The 22,680-nt window shown below is 41.5% G+C and overlaps 2 protein-coding genes across 3 annotated transcripts in view; both read right to left on the bottom strand.

Annotated features, from left to right (window-relative positions):
* Positions 1 to 1,779, bottom strand: part of LOC115355998 (regulator of G-protein signaling 6-like) — a 111,355-nt gene extending 109,576 nt beyond the window's left edge. The window contains exon 1 of the mRNA XM_030046973.1: positions 1,736 to 1,779. The gene's annotated coding sequence lies outside the window, so the exon portion shown is untranslated. The remainder of the gene's footprint in view (positions 1 to 1,735) is intronic.
* Positions 1,780 to 1,814: 35 nt separating this feature from the next.
* Positions 1,815 to 22,680, bottom strand: part of sipa1l1 (signal-induced proliferation-associated 1 like 1) — a 108,951-nt gene continuing 88,085 nt past the window's right edge. Inside the window, exons 13-26 of one of the 2 annotated variants that reach the window (XM_030047167.1) lie at positions 21,905 to 22,080; positions 20,923 to 21,210; positions 19,082 to 19,231; positions 17,923 to 18,053; positions 15,107 to 15,204; positions 13,930 to 14,417; positions 12,004 to 12,189; positions 11,118 to 11,286; positions 9,812 to 10,040; positions 9,008 to 9,157; positions 8,323 to 8,434; positions 7,404 to 7,482; positions 6,279 to 6,391; positions 1,815 to 4,921 (exon numbers count right to left, since the gene is read on the bottom strand). In XM_030047167.1, coding sequence (XP_029903027.1) covers positions 4,777 to 4,921; positions 6,279 to 6,391; positions 7,404 to 7,482; positions 8,323 to 8,434; positions 9,008 to 9,157; positions 9,812 to 10,040; positions 11,118 to 11,286; positions 12,004 to 12,189; positions 13,930 to 14,417; positions 15,107 to 15,204; positions 17,923 to 18,053; positions 19,082 to 19,231; positions 20,923 to 21,210; positions 21,905 to 22,080 — 2,514 coding nt within the window. In that variant the 3' untranslated portion in view covers positions 1,815 to 4,776. Of the gene's footprint in view, positions 6,392 to 7,403; positions 7,483 to 8,322; positions 8,435 to 9,007; positions 9,158 to 9,811; positions 10,041 to 11,117; positions 11,287 to 12,003; positions 12,190 to 13,929; positions 14,418 to 15,106; positions 15,205 to 17,922; positions 18,054 to 19,081; positions 19,232 to 20,922; positions 21,211 to 21,904; positions 22,081 to 22,680 lie in introns of both variants that reach the window. The other variant, XM_030047168.1, reaches the window with a different exon arrangement.

Raw genomic sequence — 22,680 nt, 5'->3', positions numbered from 1 at the left:
AGACTATTTACTCTACTGGGGGGGAATCTGTAGTGTAAGAAAGAAGTTTCTGTCATATCCTATAATTTTGTCTATACATCACTTAAGCAAGCACCAGCCCAACTTGAGGTTTCTACTGGTTTCTATTTTAATAACTTGATTTCTCACCAGAAAATAGGTGAAACATGTTACCACTTTGGATCACTCTTTATTTAAACTGTCCAGTTTTGATATTCAACTTAATGTCAGATGAGTTTTAAGTTGCCACATTTTAATCACCTGATTACCAATTACATCAGCGTTGATGCTTAACATTATATCAACATGTCCAGTGTAAATACCAAGTTTGTGTAAGTTTCACTGGGGTTGAGGTTTAGGTTGGGTCCTTAGGCTCTGAGGCAGAAATTTGTTTACATTAGCAGAATTTGCGCCGTAATTTAGGGCTGGGCAATTAATCACAATTCATTTTCAATTATGATTTTGGCTTCCGATGATTATGAAAGCAAGATAATCAAGTAAAACAATTATTGGGCTGCTTTGTGTTTTGCAGTGACGCTCGTTTTGTTTTGTGTTGTAAATCCAGTGCACCCCTTTCCTTTGCAGCTGTGCACTTTCGCTCTTCCCTGAAAGCCCAAAGTCACTCTAAGCCGGGCTGTGACGTGTTTATATTTTAAGGTCAAGGAAATCTACTGTTAAAAAGAAGAAATGTGTGGTTTCCAAAGTCAGTGAGTAATCATGTCAAATACTTGTGCTCTCAAGCTGACCAAAATAACCGTGACTTTGATTTTTGCCATGATCGAGAAGCACTACTATGAATTAAACCTTTAACACCTTTAACACTTAAACCTAATATTTGAGACTCAAAATGAAGCATTATCCTGTTTTGTACCAGCAACAGACAACATGCTTCCCTTTCCCCTCCAAAATGGAGATTTTAAGTTCCTTTGTGGCTATGAGGCCTCATGTTTTTTTTAATGCTTTGGTTCAATACATAGTTTATTGCTATGAAAGAAACTAGATAATGTACATGGAATGGTAGATGAATATACTATTGAGTGCCTCTAAGCACCACACACAACCCGCTGCAACGTCTTCAGAAGGCAGTAACGGAGCTGCAGTGTCTCCATGTTGGAGAGGATGGAGGTGATTTAGGTTGGAGTTCCTCATCCTCTGCTGTTTGGCTCCAGTGCATGCTGCTGCAGTCAAAAAGCTGGTTTGCTTGGAGACAGATTATGAGAAAGAGGGCTACATTTTGTTTATGCTCTCAAGAGGAAAAAAAAACAAAACAAGCTGAATTATAATGCTGCTTTCATTTTCACATTTCTTTTAGGAGTGGCAGCTCACACCAGCCACGGCTGAATGGATACAGAGGAAAACACAGACGAGGTGTTTCTGGCTCTGACTGTTGGAACAGTTAAAGTGCAATCAGGTGAATCAGGGTTTGATCGGGGAACAATAGGAGCCTGGGGCAATGGCAGTCCAAATCCCTGTCCACTACCCTTTCCCCTCTCTCTCTCTCTTTATTCACTGCAAGATGCAATTATAGCTTAGCTTGTGTGAGCAGAGCCAAGCTGCTTCCATTTAACCGAAAGAGCGGTCTTGATGAGCGTATGAGGAAGTTTGAGTGACAGTGAGTTAAACATATTGTGAGAGAACGAGTGCTTGCATCATCTGAGGAAAAAGAAGGCTGCAGGAGTCACAAATTTGATGAAAGGCAAATGCAGGCACGCACACTCTCTCACACTCACACACACACCTCAAAGCGGGTTGACTCCACCTCTGTCCCTCCATTTCAGTGTCCTGACAGAGCACACAAAAGCACAAGTCAATACAGCATTTATTTATTTCAGAAACTTCAATACTGTGATCACTGCAAATGTTATTTTTTTCATACCTTTACACTTTACAAAGGAAATGAATGCGGGATGTAAACAGTATTTGTATTTCATAAAACTCATCACCCTCTTTGAAATGTGTGCATTAATCTCCAATCAGAGCGGCTCGCGTCATGTTTGCTCTTGTGAGGGCAGGGAAAGCTGTGGATCAAGGCAACACGGGGAAGCCATGACTCAGAGGTTTGTGAAATCCCTCTTCCCTCATACAGCCACTGAGCCAACACGGCTGGTCACTACAGTAGACTGATGGTGTATTCAGTCCGCTCTCGTGTCTGATCAGTGATGCCTTTGTGAAAGAAAGGTAGCTTTTTTTTGTAGAGTGAACAAGTTCCAGCGCTTTCCTCTGTAAAAATCACTCCATCAAGAACACTGGCAGGAAAACAATGGAGAAAAAAGGTACATTTGGGCAAAATTGCACAGGAATGGAGTAATTCACACCTTTTATCCAAAACCTGTAAACACAATCCTTAATACAAAAACACTGTGCAAAGGTTGTAATAATAAAAAAAAAAAAATTAACATATTACAAAATGGAACATCTGAACATCTGAACATTCACATTTCCCACATCTGTCCTTCTGAAAAGCATAAAAGCAACAAAGAAAAAAAAATGAAGAAAACAAGAGGATGCACTGTAACATGACTGAACATTAAGAACTGAGGAACTGGCCTGGTGTGAAGATGACTGCATGTGTATGTATGTATGTGTTATGGCTGACAGCAATACATTATTTAACATACAACTTGATGCACACCTTCAAAGATGTGAGCAAAACATCTGCATTTTACAAAATTGGTAATTGGCCCATACCGTATTAAATGTACAAAAATCCCGTTTCCATCCAGGATGAATCACCAATCATTATTTATTTTTTAATAATTTGTTCATATTCCCAATGTAGTTATGGATTTTAGATGGGAAAACAGTGAGTATAGCATACCATTACAGTCAACACTGTGTTTCTTCTGGAGCAGTGAGCTGAAGTTAGTCCTTTTTGCCACTGTCATCTGAAATGTGGACTTGATATCAAGACTTGAATGAGTGAAAAGAGCAGACTGTAAGCTGTTGAGCATGGGTCATCACTGGCCTGCTTGTTAAACCACAGTCAAACAACCAACTTACTTCACCAAGCCAATACTTTAGCTATTGACTGCCACAGATGTAGTTACCATCCATACAGACTTGATGTGCTGTGAGTACAGGAGATTCTTAAAACAGAACCAACACTTAAAAAACCTTTTTAAGAGTTCACTCATCTTATAGTAAACATCACATTTCTTTAGACCTCTGTATTTTTTTCTTCTATTTTTTATTTATTTATTTATTTATTTATTCTTTTACATTCGGACCGGGTGCCCTCACTGTGCTTTCGTTCCCTGATATGATCACTGTGCTGTGCCGCAAGGCTGGGGTGAAGTCATTTATAATTCCATCAATTCAGGTAGTGGATTTACTTTTAAAAACTAAAACAAGGGAAAATGTTTTGCCATCAAGGCATTCTTACATCTTTTTGATGGTAAAAGACGCGGAATAAAGGCGTATGCCAATATCTTGAAGTGTAGTTTAAATTTACATGTTGATCTTTGTCACCTGAATTGACCTCGGCACTCCGATTTCAGTGTTAGGCACCTGGTTGAGAGATAGCTTTGTAGCTCCTACTTGCACTGGTGTGTAGCTTTGTGATCTGGGGGAAATTGTTTTTCAATAAACTCTTACAAGGGCCAGCTGGTCGGAAAAATATTCTTGTACATGTACCTGAAGGCAAAGGCGTGTGCGCATGCACACGCATACAAACACACACACATTTACAAATACTCTGCACACCACACACTGTTCCCTGTATCTGGAGGCTGCCTAGCCTGTTTGGGTTTAGTAAAAATGCCCATCTGAACCAGGGAAAGGCAGATGGCTCGTCATAACACAGAAGCCTGGCAGGGGCTTCTCTGGGAAAACATTACTGAGGCAGAGTCTACAGCTGGGGGAGGGCAGTATAAACTTGTTTAAAAATCATATGTGTATGTAGGTGAGTGTGTGGGTGTGTAATACCAGGTGTTTCTTCAGCTTAAAGAAGAGCCTGTTTCTTTCATCTGCTCCCCAGGTGCTGTTTCAAAGGCACATCCCCGCTCTGCCTAGCAATAAGTGACCGCAGTAAGTGACTGTAGGCACGGCTGGATAGACTGATGCACATTCACACAAACACAACTCACACACTGCTATGGGCAGCTCCATCTTGGCTTAAGTTTATCATCAAACCAACGATAAAAGTCATTTTAGTTGGACTAGGAACTTTTTAGAGGAATCTACATTTCCCAACTAAGACTGTGACCCCGAGGTTGGAAAAACCTGGATGTTATGATTTATGTACAGACCACAGACACACACACACACACACACACACACACACACACACACACACACACACACACACACACACACACAGAATCTGCCCTATGGTCTGTTCCCTTATCAAAAAACAAGATTGTCTCACAAAGTAGGCTTCTGATATCCTTCCTTTTGGAGTCCCTAAGCTGGCCTCCCGGTCGGTGTCTGACTGATTGTTAAAGAGGCATTGGAAAATACAGAGTGGCAGCACATTAATAAAGAAGCATGACATTTCCACTTGTCACCACTAGAGGGCACTGAAAGCAACACAACAGCAGGCTTGAGCACCACAAAATACAAGATAATACAGAATAAAAACCATATAATCAGGCTTTAGCCAGAATGAAGAAAGAAAGCCATTTAAATAATATAGCAAGTGACCCTTTCTAGATTAACTAAACACTGATGTCAGTTGTACTGTACGAATAGAACAACTTATTTATTGGAATTATAATACAAGGAAATAAATTAATCTGGAAAAAAGTCCACCTCTTGCCCTTTCCCTTCCAAAAATGTCTGTCATTTATTATCAGTTTGCGCTCGGCATTCCTTGAGATAGTGAGATGAAGAGTAGAGTCCTCTCTTTCTTTCTGTCCTGCCAAAGCCTGAAGATGTCCGCTGCTTTAGTAGAGGGGACGGTAGGCTGTTGTGTGGTGAAGGATGGCTGTTAAGAGAAAGTATGGTTTAAAAACACCTTTTGCCATTTCAAACCACAGAGCAACTCTCCCCTTTTTGAGAGGGAGATGGGAGTCATTACTTCTTCCTATTGCTTTTAAAAGACCTACAATCTGAATGAACCAAAGCATTCTGAATTTCAGTCTTGTTGTATGGCACCGCTGCCGATGGCTTTTAAATATAGTCCTTTGTCAGGTGTTGCTTGTGATAAACATGAACTCGTAATCCAGATCTGGGTGATACGGAGAACAACAAACAAACACTGCTGTACAAAACGAGATCTTCATCATGTGCAGAGGCAGATCCATCCGCCTCCATGTCAGTAGCTAGTAGAGATCCAGCCACAACAATTCCTTTTTAAGTCAGAAGGATGCTTGATTGGTGCCCAGAAATCAGTTTTGAGGAGAGGACATACAGGAAGTGTCCCGAAAAAACATATATAGGGTATGAAAATCCCTCCTGTGCCCTGTGGTCTTTTGGAATTGAATGAACGTGTGGTGCGTATGTGTGCCTGCATTACAGCAAACATCTAGTGGCCGGGCTAGGTAGAGTTGTGTACCTGTCTAACTTCTCATGGCAGTGTTTCAGAGATCTCCTCTTTGAAGTCACCTGGAAGTGACCGCCATCCTCCAAGCAAGATTGATTCAACAACAATAGACTAAATCCCAAGTCACAGTTAAGAGAGGCGGAACGGAATTTGCAAAAGAACAATGAGGGAACTTAAAAGCCAGATAACTAGGTCATCCTAAAAAGAGAAGTGCATCCACAGAGAAAATGGGAGGGGGAGAGGGAGATCTTTGTACTCATCTCTGGAACAAATGTGGATGTAGAAAAGTCATACGTCTCCAGAGAGAGGAGGAGGGGAAAAGCTTCCCATTTGTTGGCAATTTGGTGATGAAGTTTGGCGCAGCAAGATGAGAGAAATATCAATTTGGCAATAGTGTTTTGGCCCGGTAGGAGAGCAGAGGTCAGTCCTTCATTATCTGATAAACAACATCCATTTTTCTAGAGTCTCATCCTGAGTAATTTCACAGAGGGACTGAGGGACTGGGGTTGGAGGATAATCATAACCCCATCATTTAAACCAGTGGAAGATGGATGGAAAGTTGAGACTTCTGGGTCTAGCTGGTTCAGTCCTGCAGCTTGGAAATATTTGGCCAAGAAGAATCTGAAACAAATCTCCACTGTTCATAATCACTGTTTTCTTAGCGGAGGTCCCCCTCCTCCTGCATCCAGAGAATGTATGCATGATGTGTACTTTTGTGTTTGTGCGTGCATGCGTGTAAATGTGTGTTCAAAGTGGGCAATGTGAGTGTCAGTTCATGTCAATGGTGTTGAAGACCCACTCAGTGAACTTCTTGAGCTTGGCGGCTGAGGTCTGGGACTCCTCCTGCAGTCTCTGGTTGTCCTCCCACAGCCTCTTGATCTGAGCCTGAAGGCGCACCTTCTCTTCTCGCTCCTGTGTAACATGAAGAAAGGTTGGACAATAGTTTTGGTAAAGCAACCATAAATTAGTTAAGTATGGAAAAAGAGACAATTGAATTACATTTTAGGAACTGCAAACTAAAACCACCTCTACAGCAATAACTCGCTCCAGATTCAAATCTCTCCCATTCTATTTCTAACACCAACAGAAACAACTCTGTGACACACTGCTGGCTTCAGAGATGTAATCCATGTTTTATTCATGGGATCTCTGAAAAGAAAGTGGGGTGAGTATTTTCATCATTTCTTTATAAGGACAGTGCCAGGATGTCTCATGATAACTACTTCCAGTGATGCACTGTTGTTTTCACTCTATATTTCCTTCAATACACACAATAAGTCACTGATAAATAGAGCTACAGTATAAAGCATGCAGCCAGGGTCAAGAGGTTCAGTTAAATAATCCTGACTGTGATGTTTAGTGCCAGATGCACATGTTCCAGTATTTCACAGACAGACCTCTTGGATGGACCACTACTGAGAACGGTGCAATAAAGAAAACAGTACCATTCACCGTCAATCCTGCAGGTGATGACTCCTTGACTCAATGAGCTTGTAAATCGATTTTTTACAGCAGCAGATGATCAGAAAAAAGTTGCCAAATATAACCAACATCAGATTCTGGTAAAACATATTGATGGCAGGCTCAGAATTAGAGGTGCATTAGTCCACCATCTGACTAAAACAGAACACCTAAACATTGCTGCAGGCCCTTCATGGCCACAATCTACTCTTTCCAAATGGATACCCCATCATCCTCTACACTACACGCAAATTAACCAAGGCCTTTCGATGTTCCTCCTTCCTGATACCTGAACGGAACAGAGGATACAGAAAATATCCTTGCAAAGCATGGAGGGGAAGTGGTGAATACGCAGGCAAAAGATTTTTGAAACACCAGAAGGAAGTCAACTCCATGTGTGTATGTATGTATATGAATGTCTATGGCTGTGTGTGTGTGTGTGTGTGTGTGTATTGCCTTTCACCTTCTTCAGGTCCTCCTGGAGCATTTTCACCATGGCCTCCAGCTTAGTGACTTTCCTCTCCAACCCTATGTGACCCTCACTGTGCAAAGGAAACAGATGAAAACCATTAGTGGCCCTGGTTAAAAATACTCAGTGTTGCGTGTAGTTCAACCATCACTCCAAAGTGCTGTGCTGTATCAAGACTGAACATGTTTTATAGTGTGTGTACCCCAGGGGAATCAAATCATATACCTGGTAGTGTTAGTGCCATGCATGACCCACTGAGCTATACAGCAGCTACAAATGACAGTTTAGTGATTAAATAAACTACTGTATATATCATACACTTTATTGTTTTTTTTTTTTGTCAGTGGTTAATTACATTTGTATGTCTCGGCAGTAAACTCTGTGTTATCCTTTATAGAAGAAAGCAGAGGGACACTCATTTCTCTTTCTTGTACCACTACCTCAGCTTCTGCATCATTTTCTTCTCTTAGCAAATAGGTTGGTATCATATATGTGTAATGCATTGTCCACATATAGGCAAACCCTTTTAAAATGGGCGGTTTCTTACTATTTCCTGCAATTACGTATTTTTGAATGATTATACCAATATCAGAATCTCAAAGAATATCATTATCAAAGCATCCAAATATCGCAAGCCAAATTGTTCCAACAGTCCTGTCGTAAGAATGCATTTATTATACATATTAGCAGTGGAGTGATTTGATCAAACAGTACTTTTAACTGTGCTTAACAAATCAAAATTATAATTGGTAGCTTAAAGAAGCAAGTGCATTCCTGAAGCCAGCTGATGCAGTTCTTGTTAGAGCATTTTGGATCTGGTAATATCACAATTGATAAAACCCTTTACGGTATTACTGTTATGTTATGTGTGTGTGTGTGTGTGTGTGTGTGTGTGTGTGTGTGTGTATGTTACCTCGATGAAGGCCTGGACAGTGGAGCAGGCTGTAGCTCTATGTGAGGCTGCTGGGGACTGGAGGCGCCGCTGCTTCGGTGATTTGAATCCCCAAATACATAGGTTCTCTGGACTACAAAGAAACAGACAAAATTCAAGTCAAAATTCAAAAGTGGCAAAAGTGGCAATACACTGAATATAAGATCTTTGTTTATATGAGTATATACTAAAGCAAGTATGTGCACACAAAAATTAAAAAGTGTTGTGAGTCATATCTGTCACATGTCCACATAATAGGCAGCATTTTGCTGGCACTACTCCAATATTCCATTTCTTTACAACTGTGTGACAATTCAATTATCGTGACCCATCTCTGGTACATAGTGGACTTTGGGGCTGATAGTACAATTGTTTGGGTTACAAACATTTTCATGAGGCTGCATTAATTGGAGTTATTTATTGTCCTTTTTTGCCCTTTTTGGAACTCTAAAGTTCCAGACCCAGAGGCCGAGTCACCTCTGTTGTGCTGGAGAAGACAGACATGAAGCTGTGCAAGCTAACTTGCTATGTTCTACATTGACATACAGACTTCACTGGAAATGACAACATTTTAGCAAGATAATGGCAACATTTAATTTTTGAGCTAAAGAGTCATTCAAATGTGGTTTTGTGTGTATGTGTATGTTTTGAGAGAGTTTTTCCTCACTTTCAAAGGTGTTGGCCACATCCACCAGGTGTGTCCACTCCAGAGGGCTGTCCCTGTCTGAAGATGGAAGGGGCATCAGCTCCTGAGGAATCGGTCCACGGTGACGCTCCATCAGCTCCACCAGTGACGTGTCAGATGCAGACAGGTCACCTGGAAACAGCGAGAAAAGAAATTTAAGAGAAGGCTCTGATCTTAATGAAGAAACTGACTTAATGAAATAAGTATTCATTATTAAACTTAAACACTATATACTCTGTCACTAAATACTAAATCTAATACTAAATACACTAAATACAAAAATACACTTACAAAAAAAAACATTTATTTCTTGTTTAATCTACTCAACCATATTTTCAATCAGAAGGGGGCAGTAGATACACAGCCACCGATTCAAGTGGTGGCAGATCCATATCACAGACCCACAGAGACACATGCACTTATACATACATCCCTCCACATAAACCAGGTGTTTTAGCTTGAATATGTAAACCACCATATCCTACACTTTTTTTTTTTTTTTTACCATGAGAAGACTGTCTCCAGCATATTAGCAAACAAATGTTACTGGATGCTTGTGTGCTGGTTCTCCTACTAGAACTTGCCATTGTGTGTCTTGTGTTTTGTTTTGCTTACTTCTGTTTTTCATCATTCTGTACCATGATTGATCATTGATTAGATACACTAGAAGTATGCTCATTCTATGTCAAGTCCTATAATTACATTATCAAGTAACTCAAGGTAAAGTGAATGCTATGGTACAGTTCTGTGGTAAAATACGTACACCCTCCTTCCTCCCTTACTTACCATGGAGCTTGACACCCAGCTTATATGAGGGCCGCCGGAGGGGCACGCCACGGGTGGTTGGTGAGCGCGGCACGGTGGAGCAGCTGAAGAGAACGTCGGAGCCAAGTGTTGGTTCAGGCACCGTGTCACTCAAGGAAGGAAGCCTCTGGCCACGGTAGATACTCTCGTCCGACAGGGTGCGATGGAGCGAACGACGATGGCTGGGAGGCTGACTTGATGGAGACTGAGACTGGGAGAGGGGCAGAGGGGCAGATGTAAGGAAAAGAAGAAAGGGGGATGGGCAAGGCAGTGGTGGAAGTGAGGTTTTGCAGAAACCTGTGACACCAATTCTCCTAAGTTTGGCAATGTCTCTGCATCTATTATCATTGGCAAACACAAATTGAAAACTGCTAGTAATGACTTAACCTCTAGGGACAAACTGAAATAATGACTTTTGCTAGATATGAATTCCAGAGATATTCCAGACATCCATAGTAAACCTGACTTGTAAGAATGGTAGGTGAAAGTTTTATTGGGACTATTAAGAAGGCACCACCTGTTAGGAGAGAGAGAAAGAGAAAGAGAAAGATAGCCTAGTGCAGCCATACTCTCATTTCATTTCCACTGTTCACCAAACAGTCTGGGCTGTTGGGTTCAAACCATTACAGGGTGGAAGCAATGGGCATTTACAAAAATACATACCAGATTATTTGTTCAACCATCTGTATTTCATTAGCTAACATGTACAATCAAACAAATGAATCATATTACTAAATATGTTAGTAAAAAAGTATGAGTAAATAACAAACAGGAATCGCTGTTATGCTGAAAGTAAGTAAGGACATTGATATGACTATCGCTAGCTTGTTACCATGCTGGTACATGACTCTTACCATTTTTGTGAGGAAAATTTACACTGATGTGTTATTTCTGTTTTTCAATACTGTAGCTCATCATCACCTAAATCACACATGTAGTTCCTCAAAAGATGCTGATTAGTCTGGCCATTTTGTGGCTTCCAGTAACATTTTGGCTAAAGAAAATGGAACTCACGAGATAAGCTGGCTGTGCCAAGTTATATCAGTGATGACCCACTTCGGTGCTGATGTTCCCTAAATGAATCCAGCCCAGTCTGACTCATAGCAGTAATGTTACTTAACCTGGTTACCAACAATCACTTTTCCTCATTAGCAGAGTCACCAAAACACTGCAGTCTAGGTAGCAGCATTACCATCTCGTGTTAACTTAGTTTTTAAGGCAACATTTCCCTATTAATATTTCCAAAAAGAGGTAATTGCTAATACTTAAAAAAGAGCAGCAGTAGTACCTTGTCCTTGTGTCTGCGTGTTGGTTGGGGGCTGTCTGGGGCATTGTGCCTCTTTATATCTTCCTCCATGGTGGACTTGGCATGGGGCTGAGGGGAGTGCATATCCCTTAGAGAAGGCCTAGCTGCCGGGGTTGGAACAACCTCCACTCCACTCTCTCCTGGGGATTTCCTAACACAGACAAATTCAAACCAACAGTGAAGTTAGCTAACCACAGCTATGCAATAAATGATGTTTGCAGTACTATTACTGTGCTGTCACTAAATACTGAAGAGAGACTTCTCAGCTTTAAACTAATGGCTAAACAAAGGAAACTGAGCTTGCAGCCTGAGCAGCAGCGCCTGTAATTTCATTGCTACACTGCATACTGTTACTGCATCACTGTTCACAAAGTATTAGGTGTAATATTCCCTTCAGCCACAAGGGGGAAATCAAGTAGTATGCTGATTATGTTGTCTGTCAAAACAATACCAAGAGGGAGGTAGATGGTGTCAAGGTTTGAAATAGATTTGTGTCCAGAAGGTCCCTGGTCCACCTAACAATTTCCAGAACACAACAACAGAGGACTGATGTCATTAATGACTTTTTTGGACAAGTACCTACGCTGTAAAGAAAGCATACACCATCTACTAGGACCCTGAAACATCTGATAATGATCCACCCGGACTAGAACACTGGACTGGAAAGCTGAGATGACAGAGATACTTCATTTAGTAGTAAACATAGTGCCTTTGAGCAAAATACTTGAAACTGCACAAGCTCTACAACTGGTTTTAAATTGGCAAATGTTGCACATCTGCTATCAACTGTTTCCACTGTTGGACGTGAGATTGCAATAAAAAACCTATTGCATTCTTTCCTAGTTTTCCTCTCATGCTCCAGTCTTACTTGCGTGTGTCTCCAAAGTCCACAGAATTGATGGTGGAACCAGGCTTCCTCCAGCCAATCAGGTACTTGGACTGAGCTCCCTGGCGGGGGTAGAAGCTCTTGGGCCCCGGAGATACAGAGGACTGGGATGAAGGGGATGTTGCTGAAGAAGAGGATTCCTCTCTGGGGGAGCTGTGGCCTGAGTGCCTGGAGCAGATGGACAGATATGATAGAGGGAGAAAGAAAATGCGAGGGGTTAAACATGGAAGTAATGATCCAAGTTTTACACAAGTATTATAATAATCTTAAGGTCTGAACAAACTTGAAGCAAAAATTGTTCTTCCACAGATGTAATGCAGAGGAACAAGTTATACTGCTGGCCCTGATCTTTGGATTGGAAAGGCCTTCTAAAAGTTTTTCAGTTCCTTTAGAACTTAACTTTGGTGCTGGGCCCAGGATTAATACAAAACATGCTGATGTTTTATAATACTTTTGTCATGTGGGGACACACCAGAAAGAGGCTATAAACCAATCCACATCCATGGTTTAGAAAATGGAACCAAAGTGTAAGGATGTCACCATAAAATTCACCTTTACTATGAAGGATGTAAAAGTTGCTTAAATCAGTTGTTAACTACTCAGGTGTTGGACAGTTTCAAATACCAACTCCATTACTGTGGGTGGAGGTGAAGCATTGCCTACAGTCACATAGATTTACAAACAGATGTTTTATCATAGCAGATTTCTCAGATGAAATGTGCACTGTTTAAAAAAAAAAAAAAAAAAAAAAAAAAAAAAAAAAAAAGATTTCCAGGGTGGAAGGGAAGACATGTATCAATTTCCATTTTGATGAGCTTGACCGCCCCCCCGCCCCAACCCCTTATCACCTCTACGCCAGCCAGAATGCAAATTTAGCTTTAATGTTGAACAGACTGACATCCAGGTCTTGAACTGTTGATCTATCAGAGGGAGTGAGGTGACACCTGCTGAAACCGGGGGAGACTGGAAATTCTCTGTGCTCGAGACACCAGCTCAGCTATGAAAAACTGGACACGTGTTCCACATTTCCTGAAAGACTGGGAAAAGCATAATGTGGAAAGATAAGGGGGAGTAAAGATTACTTCTACTGTGGCTGGTTTCCAGGAAAGCCTTGTTGACAAGGAGGTGGCCTATCATGTGTTTCTCTTGGCCAAAGGAAAACTGAATTGATTAAATTCTGGAAACACATTGAAAATGTCATGCAAAAACCTGGAAAACTGAGTTTAGTTATTTGCAATATGCAACTTTTCTGACAATAAATGAATAGGATACACTAATAAGGATACTGGGATATATTTAATGTGTTTCCGTCTGTGACTTTGTGTGTTCATGTATACATTCCCCACCTGAAACTGGTTTTACAATGATGTTAGGTTCATTTTAGTGCATATACCATGTACTGTGGCTGTTTTGTAGTGGTGAGGCCAGCATGGCGCTGAGCTGTGCTATCAAGCACCCCTTTTCTAAGCCTGGCATGGCCATACTCTGATTTCATTACCATTGTTCACTACACAAAACACAGTCTGTGGAGTGTTGAATTCAAACTGTTTTTGAAAAAGGTTGCAGACCAGTCACAGATCTTGTGGTCTTGCATTGCTCTACATGCAGTTACATTTTTGAAGCGGTGCACCTAAGCTAGAGCAGCAGCCTTTGCAGGGTACACAGGAGCCACAGAAACCGGCATAGCTATGGAGGCATTCTGACGCAAAAGTAGAAAATGACCTTTAACCATAAAGCTTGCTTTCCCCTAGAACCCTCTTTCAAGTGCAAAACCAAGGAACTTAGTCCCAGAACTTTTAGGTGGGATAAAGCAAAATAAAGATATTCAAAGCTAAATGTGCAGTAGACACGGCTGAATCAGCACAAATGGACACACACATGCCCACACAGACAAGGATCTAGACAGACCTGGAGTGTGATCCACCATCACTCAGACTGTAAGTGCTGCTGTCTCTAACCAGGAGGTGAGTAGGTGGGCTCCGTCCTGTCCCATCCATACTTCTTTCTCCTGGAGGTCCTGGCGACTCAGCAGCAGCAGGTGACCTCTCCAGCATCCTGCGCCCCCCCTCTGTGGGGCTGTGCCAGGGCGATGACGTCCGTTCCCTGCCTTCTCTCCCTCCACTGGGAGCCAGTAGGGAGCTGGAGCTGCCATGGTGAGATTGGGGGTGGGCGTGGTGAGAAGCTCCATAAGAGCTTGTGTCGATGCCGCTGTCGGCCGAGGCTCCCTGCAGGTAGCCTCCTCCTCCCAGGCCATTAGGCTCTGTCTCAGCCTGGTCTCCGCTGGACCCTCCACCAGCCCCCAGCTCATACCACTTGTCACTATCACTGTGGCCCCCACTGGAGGCTGTGCTGGATAAAGTGTTACTGCTAGAGTGACCAGAGTAAGGGCCATCAGACTGTCACCAAACAGAAAAAAGAGGAGAGAGGGGAAGAGAGTTTTACTTAAGGGGAAAACACCAATTTTTTGGCAGATGAGCCACACAACGAATGAGTGAGAAGACTGGTTGCTGTTTTTCCTTTGTGCTGTTGTATTTAGTATGCAGTAATGCTTTTGATGTGATACTAAGAAAGCCTGTAGTGTCCACTAAACATATATTATATTAAATCATTACAATGCTTCATAGTAATGTCCATATATCAAACTGTTGCCAACCTCATTACAAAATTCTAATTTGATCAAGGAACTGCCAAAAAACTGGGTGTGTTCATTTAATTTGAGGTTACTAAAATAGGGCCTTAACACAATATAAGGCAAAAAAAAAAAAAATCTTTACTAGATGGCCAGAGGGTGTTTGGAAAAACATCTAAGAAAATCAATTATGGGTATACTATAAACAGATTTTTACAAGAAAGGCCTTTCCAACATTCCTTCTATCAATAGGTCACTCAATTTGAGAGAGAAGAAAATCCCTCAGCAAAGAAAATAACTAGTGGCTGACAGCAACAAGACGCAGTGCCCTAACACAACTGAGCACAAAAAAAAAAAAGTTTTTAAAAAACATTGTTGGGGGCTCAATGGTATCCAGTGGTAGAAATATGCCTGTAAGGGACTATAGGTGGACTGCAAAGGTGTGTAAAGCCTGACCTGACTGCCCTTCTTGGGGGACAGGTGGATGACCTGCTCCTGCCTTTGGATGCGGGGAGCTCCAGAGTAGCCTGGACCAGACTTGGAGACTGGGGCTTCTGAAACAAACACAAATAACACACAGCTTAAGTTGGTGACAAATGCAGACATAAACCCTGACTTACAAGCAGATGGTACTGAAGTACAATATTCAACAAAGCAGTTGTTCCCTACTCTGCTCATTTGTTTATATTTTGCTACTACAGCAGTCATGCTTCCAGGAGGTTGACACTGACATCATTTTCATTCTGCCTCTGCTGTGTCCATGAACACAAACTCAGATCACTTGTCATCAAAAGCGACACGCATCAAAAGGAAATTTGTCCCCAGACAGTTCCTGCTGGCTCTGTTTGTTCTGGGCAATCTGTGCCGCATGAGAGAATCAGTGTTTGTGTGTGTGCATGTGTGCTCGGAAATAAAACTCAGGGTATAAATGGGGCTGTTGTGTAATTGTCTAGATGTTATGCAACAAGACATGCAGAGCAACAGACAGAGCAGGCAGTTAATGACCAAAGCACCATGGAAGAGGTATGAGAGAGAGGGTGAGGGAGATTTTTTGGGGGTGTGCATGGCAAAGAGAGGTGTCATAACATATGCCTAGGGTGAATGTCATAATGCAGTGAAGAAAATCTCACATTTCACTTAGCATGGCTTGAGTACTCTGCATGGTCCTCTCTGTCTACACACACACACCCACAGGGTTTTCTGCACTAATTAGGGTGGTTTGTGTGGGTCTGTTTGAGCGTGCATATACGCATATTTAATTTATGTGTATGCCTACATGTACAGTATGTATGTGCTGATGCATATGCTGTATATGTTATTTGTCAACTTTAAACTTTCTCCCTATTTCTGTCCTCCTTTAACTTCAAAGGATTTAACAAATTCCCTCACTTTCCTTATCAGGGACACTCAAAATCCCTTGATTTTCAGGCACATAAAAATATGAGAAATTCATTGCTAATGCTTAAATTGATTTGATTAAATTTGACGTTTCCAATTTGACTAATGACTCATGGGAGTCCCAAGCGGCCACTGCCATTTTCAAAAACATTTTAGTTCCTTAGGGTTACATGTCCACAGATGTGTTTTCTTTCCCAGCTGTATAAAAACAAAGTTTAGCTGAACATTGCTCTGTGATTGTAGTTGAATTACGCTAACTAGCCATTTTATGCAACCCGCTACCACACATAAATTAACAACTGACTTGCCATATTCCATGGCACAAACAAGATAAGGAAGCAAGCGGGGAAAGATGTGACTTATGGTGGACATAACAAAGACACTCTTTCGCCACACTGCTCCTGTCCCACAGTTTAAATTATTTTAGACTAAAACCCTGTGGAGACAAGCTAAGTTAATGCTTGGACATTTTCTGCTGTCCTGTCTTCTTGTGTTTGAGCCTGAGAGAAAAAGAGCAAAAGGGAGAGAAAGAGCGAGCTGCCCTCTGTGTGACATGTGTTATTTCTGGATGGAGGATGGCCACATCATCATCCTTAAAAACGAAAGGGTCAAGGGGTAAAAAAAAAAGGGGAGAGAGAGGAAGCAAGGCAGAGCGACAGAGCCCTAAACCACAGAGACTGCAGGCTGGCCCGCCTCAGGCTGGACACTTGGCTGACTTATGATGAGCTGGCCCAGCGAGCACAGTTCCACCCTGACCATCAAATCATGAGTGCTTTAGACAAACCACAAAATGAGCGGCTTGAGCCTTTCTCTGTGATTGTGGCGGTCAGAAACAGGTTGAACACACAGCTCAAAGTAGGCTGGACAACAATAAACCAAAGCAACATCCTGCTGGGAATGAGAGGAGCGACAGATGAGCGTGTAGTCTCTGTGGTTTTCAGAGAGCGAACTTAAGAAAAAAAAAAAGAAAAAAGAAAACAGCTCCACACATCAGAGTATGGGAGAATAACATTGAGTAAATGAAAGGAAATGTGCAAGAGAATAAAAAATGGTGAATGAGATGAGAAACAAACAGGAGGGGCGGGGGATTGAGTCATGATATTCTTCGACCTTGAGGTGCAAGGAAAAGGCTGCAGGGAGGGAGGGAAGGAAAGGCACACAAAGAGTAGGTTACACAACTGTACCGACAGGAAAGAAAAGCATTTATCCTTTCTCTTTTCTCAATTAAACCTTTGAGAGACGGAAGGAGAGGGAGGAGTGAGAGTGAGAGGGGAAATAAAGAGAAAGAACAGGAGGGGAGACAGGCAAAAAGAATCTGCACTTGTCTTTTCATTTTATACGTTAATTGGGCTATCTCTAGAGCACCTTGCTTTTCTCTATGAATCACCCTTTTTTACCTGTTTGTCTTATTCCCCATCAATCTTTTTGTCTGTTTGCAGAGACTTATTAAGACCTTTTTCATGGAGGAAGGTAATTACACAGCTATTTGAGGAAGAGGGAGGATGAGGAGGACAGAGGAGGAAGAGCAGTGCTGTTCAGAGTCACTGTGGCTGCTGTCAGGAGCTAGCAGCTCGGTACAGGAAGGAGCTACCACAAACAACTGTCAGTGGCAGAGAAGAGGCACAAACACACACAAAGTCTTACACACTTGCATGCACACATACTCATTCTCCTTCTCTCACACATATTTCCTAAATACCTGTCTTCTTAGCTGTCTGAGTTTACTGTACTTACCCAAAATGCCCCCAAATGCAATTAGTATCTTCCCAGCATCTCTCCATTGTGTTGTTTGATAAGATGACATTATACCAGTGAAATGCTCATTTAAAGGTTATATAAAATGTTACATAGTGTTCAGGATGGGCCATATTTACCTGTTGAACCTCGTTCCACTCCTCCCCCTTCCTCCATTCTTGACCAATTGGGAGTGGACTTGCCGCTTGACCCACCTTCTCCAACCACCTGTCTCTCCGAGGACATTGGAGAGTGACGGTTGCTTGCAAATCTAAAATACGAGCACACACACGTGCATACACACAAACAAATATGTTCACACACATGCAGATACACAAACAAATCAAAGTGGTTCTATTTTTACATCAGCTCAACATGTGTTTGCCACTGATAAAAAAAAAAAAAAAAAAAACAGTTTGTAGAGAGAGACTTTGAAACACAATTTTTCCTTAGGGTAATGTGGATGGGAGTCATTATGAAGAGTTTGTCACAAGTGCATACACATGCAGACACACACACACACACACACACACACACACACACACACACACACACACACACACACACACACACACACACACACACACACACACACACACACACACACACACCTCACACTGTCCCCTTTCCTCTCCCACACTTTTAGCATAAATATACACCTTTGGCACAGGCCAGCTACACTCCAATGCATCTGTCCAGGGAACTGTTTGTGAAGTTTTGAATTGCAACAGGAACATAAAATATATATTTGGTGTGTTTTCATTAGCTGGGCAGAAGCGAATAAATCAAATTCCTCTACATAAAAAAGGAACTACACAAGAAGAGAAATGGCCAAACCATTGACTTCCAAGAAAGAATTAGTATCGGGCATTTTGTTATTGTTCTCTGCTGGCCACATTTTATGCTGTGTAAAAATGAAAACAGAATAATGCACTTGGCAAGAACATACCGTACCAATTAATAACTATACAACCATGACAAGGTCAACAATAACATTGCTGGGATGTTGTGATCAGTCATACATTGATTCATCATTATTTATTCCACAAATGCATTTCCAACTAATGATCAGAAAAACACAGGAGGTGCTTAATTAATATGTGGGATGCCATTCAAAAAAACTTTTCTGCCCCAAGCTAGCATATAAACGTTTGAATGAGAGTGGAATTTTCAGATTAGACGTGTCAAAATTTGCGTAAACATACTTTAACCAATCTACACACACACACACACACACACACACACACACACACACACACACACACACACACACAGTTCCTTTGTTCCCCTGGTCCTTACTGTTCAGGCATGGACTTCTGTCTCCAGTGGGCGGAGCCTGCGGAGGCTTCGCTGGAGCAGGACAGGTTGCTGGGAGAACTGCGGTTGTGAGGGGAACGACCTAACGCCAGGGAGGAGGCCAGGCTATAGCTCTCACTGCCCGGGGACATCCTGGTGTACACACACACACACACACACACACACACACACACACACACACACACACACACACACACACACACACACACACACACAAACAGGAACTGGTAAGAATTTGTGTGCAGATTGAAATGCAGGAACTAAATGCAGATGAGATAAACAAAGCAAGGCATTGTAGAAGCAAGTGTTTTAAGTTGTTCCTTCAAGAGGAAATTCCATTGATCATTACTTTGAGCCTCCAATTCCCACACAGTCTGGATGAAAAGAAACATTATGAATACTTAACGCTTCTGCTCAGAAATCCCCTAAAAACCAAACAGCTGCCTACTCCCTTACATAAAGGCATGCAGAGAATGGTGAACTATGACTGCAATGCTTTGTATTTTATGTTTCATTTCAGCTGAGTGCTGGAGAAAGCTCAAAGGCTGCAGTATATATATATATGTGCAAATAGCCATTATTCACAATAAAGAGCATCTCTCAAAAGGTTTTATAAGTGATAGGCTACTGTTTACCTAAATACCTGCCCTAGAACAATTATCTGCAAGACCTAAGTCATTAAACACAGTAAAAGAAATGGGTTGTAGCAGATAAAGTAGTAAGATATAGCAAAGTAAGTATTAAAGTATACAAATAAAAAATGCAATATAAACAATTGAGATGATATATACATGAGAAGCCCATGCTTAAAACACACAAGGAGTACATTGTATTAGTGGAAAATATGGGAAAAAGTATGCAATGTTACTTGTTATGTGTAGATTTGCTTTGAAAGTTATTGTACCAACAATAATAAACTTTAAAGTACAATGTGTGATAACTGCTGTAAATCCACTGTTAGCTTGATGTCTGACGAGGTTTTGAGTTTTCAAAATAGCCAGGCTGTTTTGTGCTGAGGAAATTTGATTATACAATGCAAACAGAAATTGTGAATTGTGGCTGACATATAAAATGTGTCATTAAAACTTCAACTGTGCACCAGCGCAAAAATGCTACCACGGACAATAGATTTGCAATGTCTGCAATGACGCAAAATGCAGGGTGTTTTATCATTGGATGATAGGCTTAATCATTATTGTATGACTTTGTTTGGCATGAGCCAAATATTATATTACAATATGTATATTTGTCAAGATATTTATATGTATAGGTTCTGGACAATAGTATAATAGTGTCTGGCAATACTGTAATAGAGCTATTAATTTAATTTTAATACATATTTTGTATTCTTATTTAATTTATTTAATAATAAATGACCACTCAATGATTACAGTACTTAGTACAGTCCTACACCTTTTGTTAAATCAAATTCAAGCATTTCTCAAGTATTTTCAATGTGCATTTCGAAGTTGTTCCGGCACCTTACCACTGTTTATGGCTACTCAAAATGATTATTTCACTCTTTCATCACATTAAATCAGATGTTGCTGTGCTGCCTATAAACCAAAATTATGTTTCTGAGAGCATGCATTCTATAACGGAGACAAATTAAAAGGAAAGCACAACAAAGTTTCAAGGTTCGCCGACCAAGCCATTTACTGTGAAAATAATTCAAGCAGTTTCAAGCACTTTAATCAAAATCAAAACACTTTCCAAACCTTGAAAATGCCACATTAAAATTCAAGCATTTTTAAGGACCCATGCAAACCCTGATAATTTCAATGCAATGTGTTACTTGTCCAAAAACGCCATGTGGCCCTTACCTCTTACTATCCAGGGGCCGGCCGTCGCTGCTGACACTGCGTGGGATGACGGCGCCCCTCTCCAGCCTCTCAGCCGACAGGGTCTTGCCCACCGAGCTACCCAGGCTGACAGCCCTGTTGGGGGTATGGGGCTGCGGTGAGGCAGTCAGAGACTGCTGGGGGCTGCTGGACGTTCTCTGCCATTTGTTGTTGTTGCTGCGGAAGGGGAACTTGTACTCAAAGGAGCCGCCATCGCCACTGCTGCCCTTGTATTCCACTACAGGCATGCGGTAAAGCTCTGAACAGCCCCTACAGGGGAGAAGGGGAGGGATTTTGTTTGGTAAGAATGCGTTTTAATACGTGTATATGTAATATGTTTTAATGTGTATTATTTGGGGTAGGCTGCCTGCTGCCTTAGATAATGTGACCCATCATGCCTATTACATACAACATGTCCTTAAATATGAAAATTTTAGCTGTTTGGACAGTATGTATTGTATAGTGAGAAAGAACATACAGCCAATATTCCCACCCAAGTGGCAGTTGCCCTTTCCTTTATAGGCTTCATGCAATTCATGATATTTGTGTTTCTCCTAGTTTATTAAATTAATGCTGCTTGAAGGCTGGATGCAAATGATAGCTGAGGCTACATAATTAATCGCACAAAATTAAATCAAAAGCAGTCCATATTCCATAAAGTTGAAATAATCCAAAAAGTTGGAATCTTAATATGTATGTCTTATAGTGATGCAATTGCAGTGGCTTGTACTCAGGGGGGGGTCATCGTTGTATCCTGCTAGCTATTACAACTGTAATGACCAACTTTTCCAACAGGGTGAATAAAATTTAGTCTAGTCTAGTCTATGTTCCACTGACTTGAATGCACTCCTGAACTAAATTTATAATCTATGAAAGTTTTGTTTTTTGTTTTTATCCAACGGCAAAATGCTAAAAAAATTTTTTTAAAAATCAGGTGCATGCACATATTCCCTCTCCCACCCACCTGCGTGGTGTGGCATCGTCATGTGGCGGGATGATAACCACGCGCACCGTCACCGAGGTCCTCAGCAGGTCGATCATCTGCTCATGAGTGAGTGTTGCCACGGCAACCTTGCAGATCTCCACCAACCGGCTCCCCTGTCGCAGGCCCGCCTGCCAGGCGTAACCGTAGGGCTCCACCTAGTGGTGCCAGGGTTACATTGTGTTACAGATACACAAACATACACAGTAGTTAATACAACGTCAAGGCCAAAGCCATATATATGTATGTGTGTGTGTGTGTGTGTGTGTGTGTGTGTGTGTGTGTGTATACATATAGATATAGATAGATAAATATAAATATATAGACCCTAACCCTAACCCAAGACAAGACAAGACAAAAAAAAAAAAAAAAACATAAAACTTGGAGCTGAGCTGGAATGTACAGCTGAAAGTGGATCGATGGACAGATTCTCCAGTCTCCGTTGTGGAGCTTTCCTTGTCCTTCAGGGTTATCTGTGGTCTCTTTGTTGCCTCTTTGATAAATGCCGGCTTTGCCCAGTCCATGTGATTTTGGTGGGTAGCCCTCTACTGGCAGGTTTGTTGTGGTGGCATATTCTTTCCATTTTTCCAGGATGTCCAAAGTGTGGCATATGTTTTTTTATAACCCAATCCTGATCTGTACTTCTCCACAACTTTGTTCCTGACCTGTCTGGAGAGCTTATTGGTCTTCATGATGTCACTTGCTTGGTGGTGCCCAATGGTTTGTGGTGTTGCAGACTCTGGGGTGTTTCAGATCAG

This window comes from Myripristis murdjan, chromosome 24, assembly GCF_902150065.1.
Source record: "Myripristis murdjan chromosome 24, fMyrMur1.1, whole genome shotgun sequence".
Lineage (NCBI taxonomy): Eukaryota > Metazoa > Chordata > Actinopteri > Holocentriformes > Holocentridae > Myripristis > Myripristis murdjan.
The sequence above is the reverse complement of the archived record's forward strand: the minus strand, read 5'-3'. Positions and strand labels throughout refer to the sequence as shown.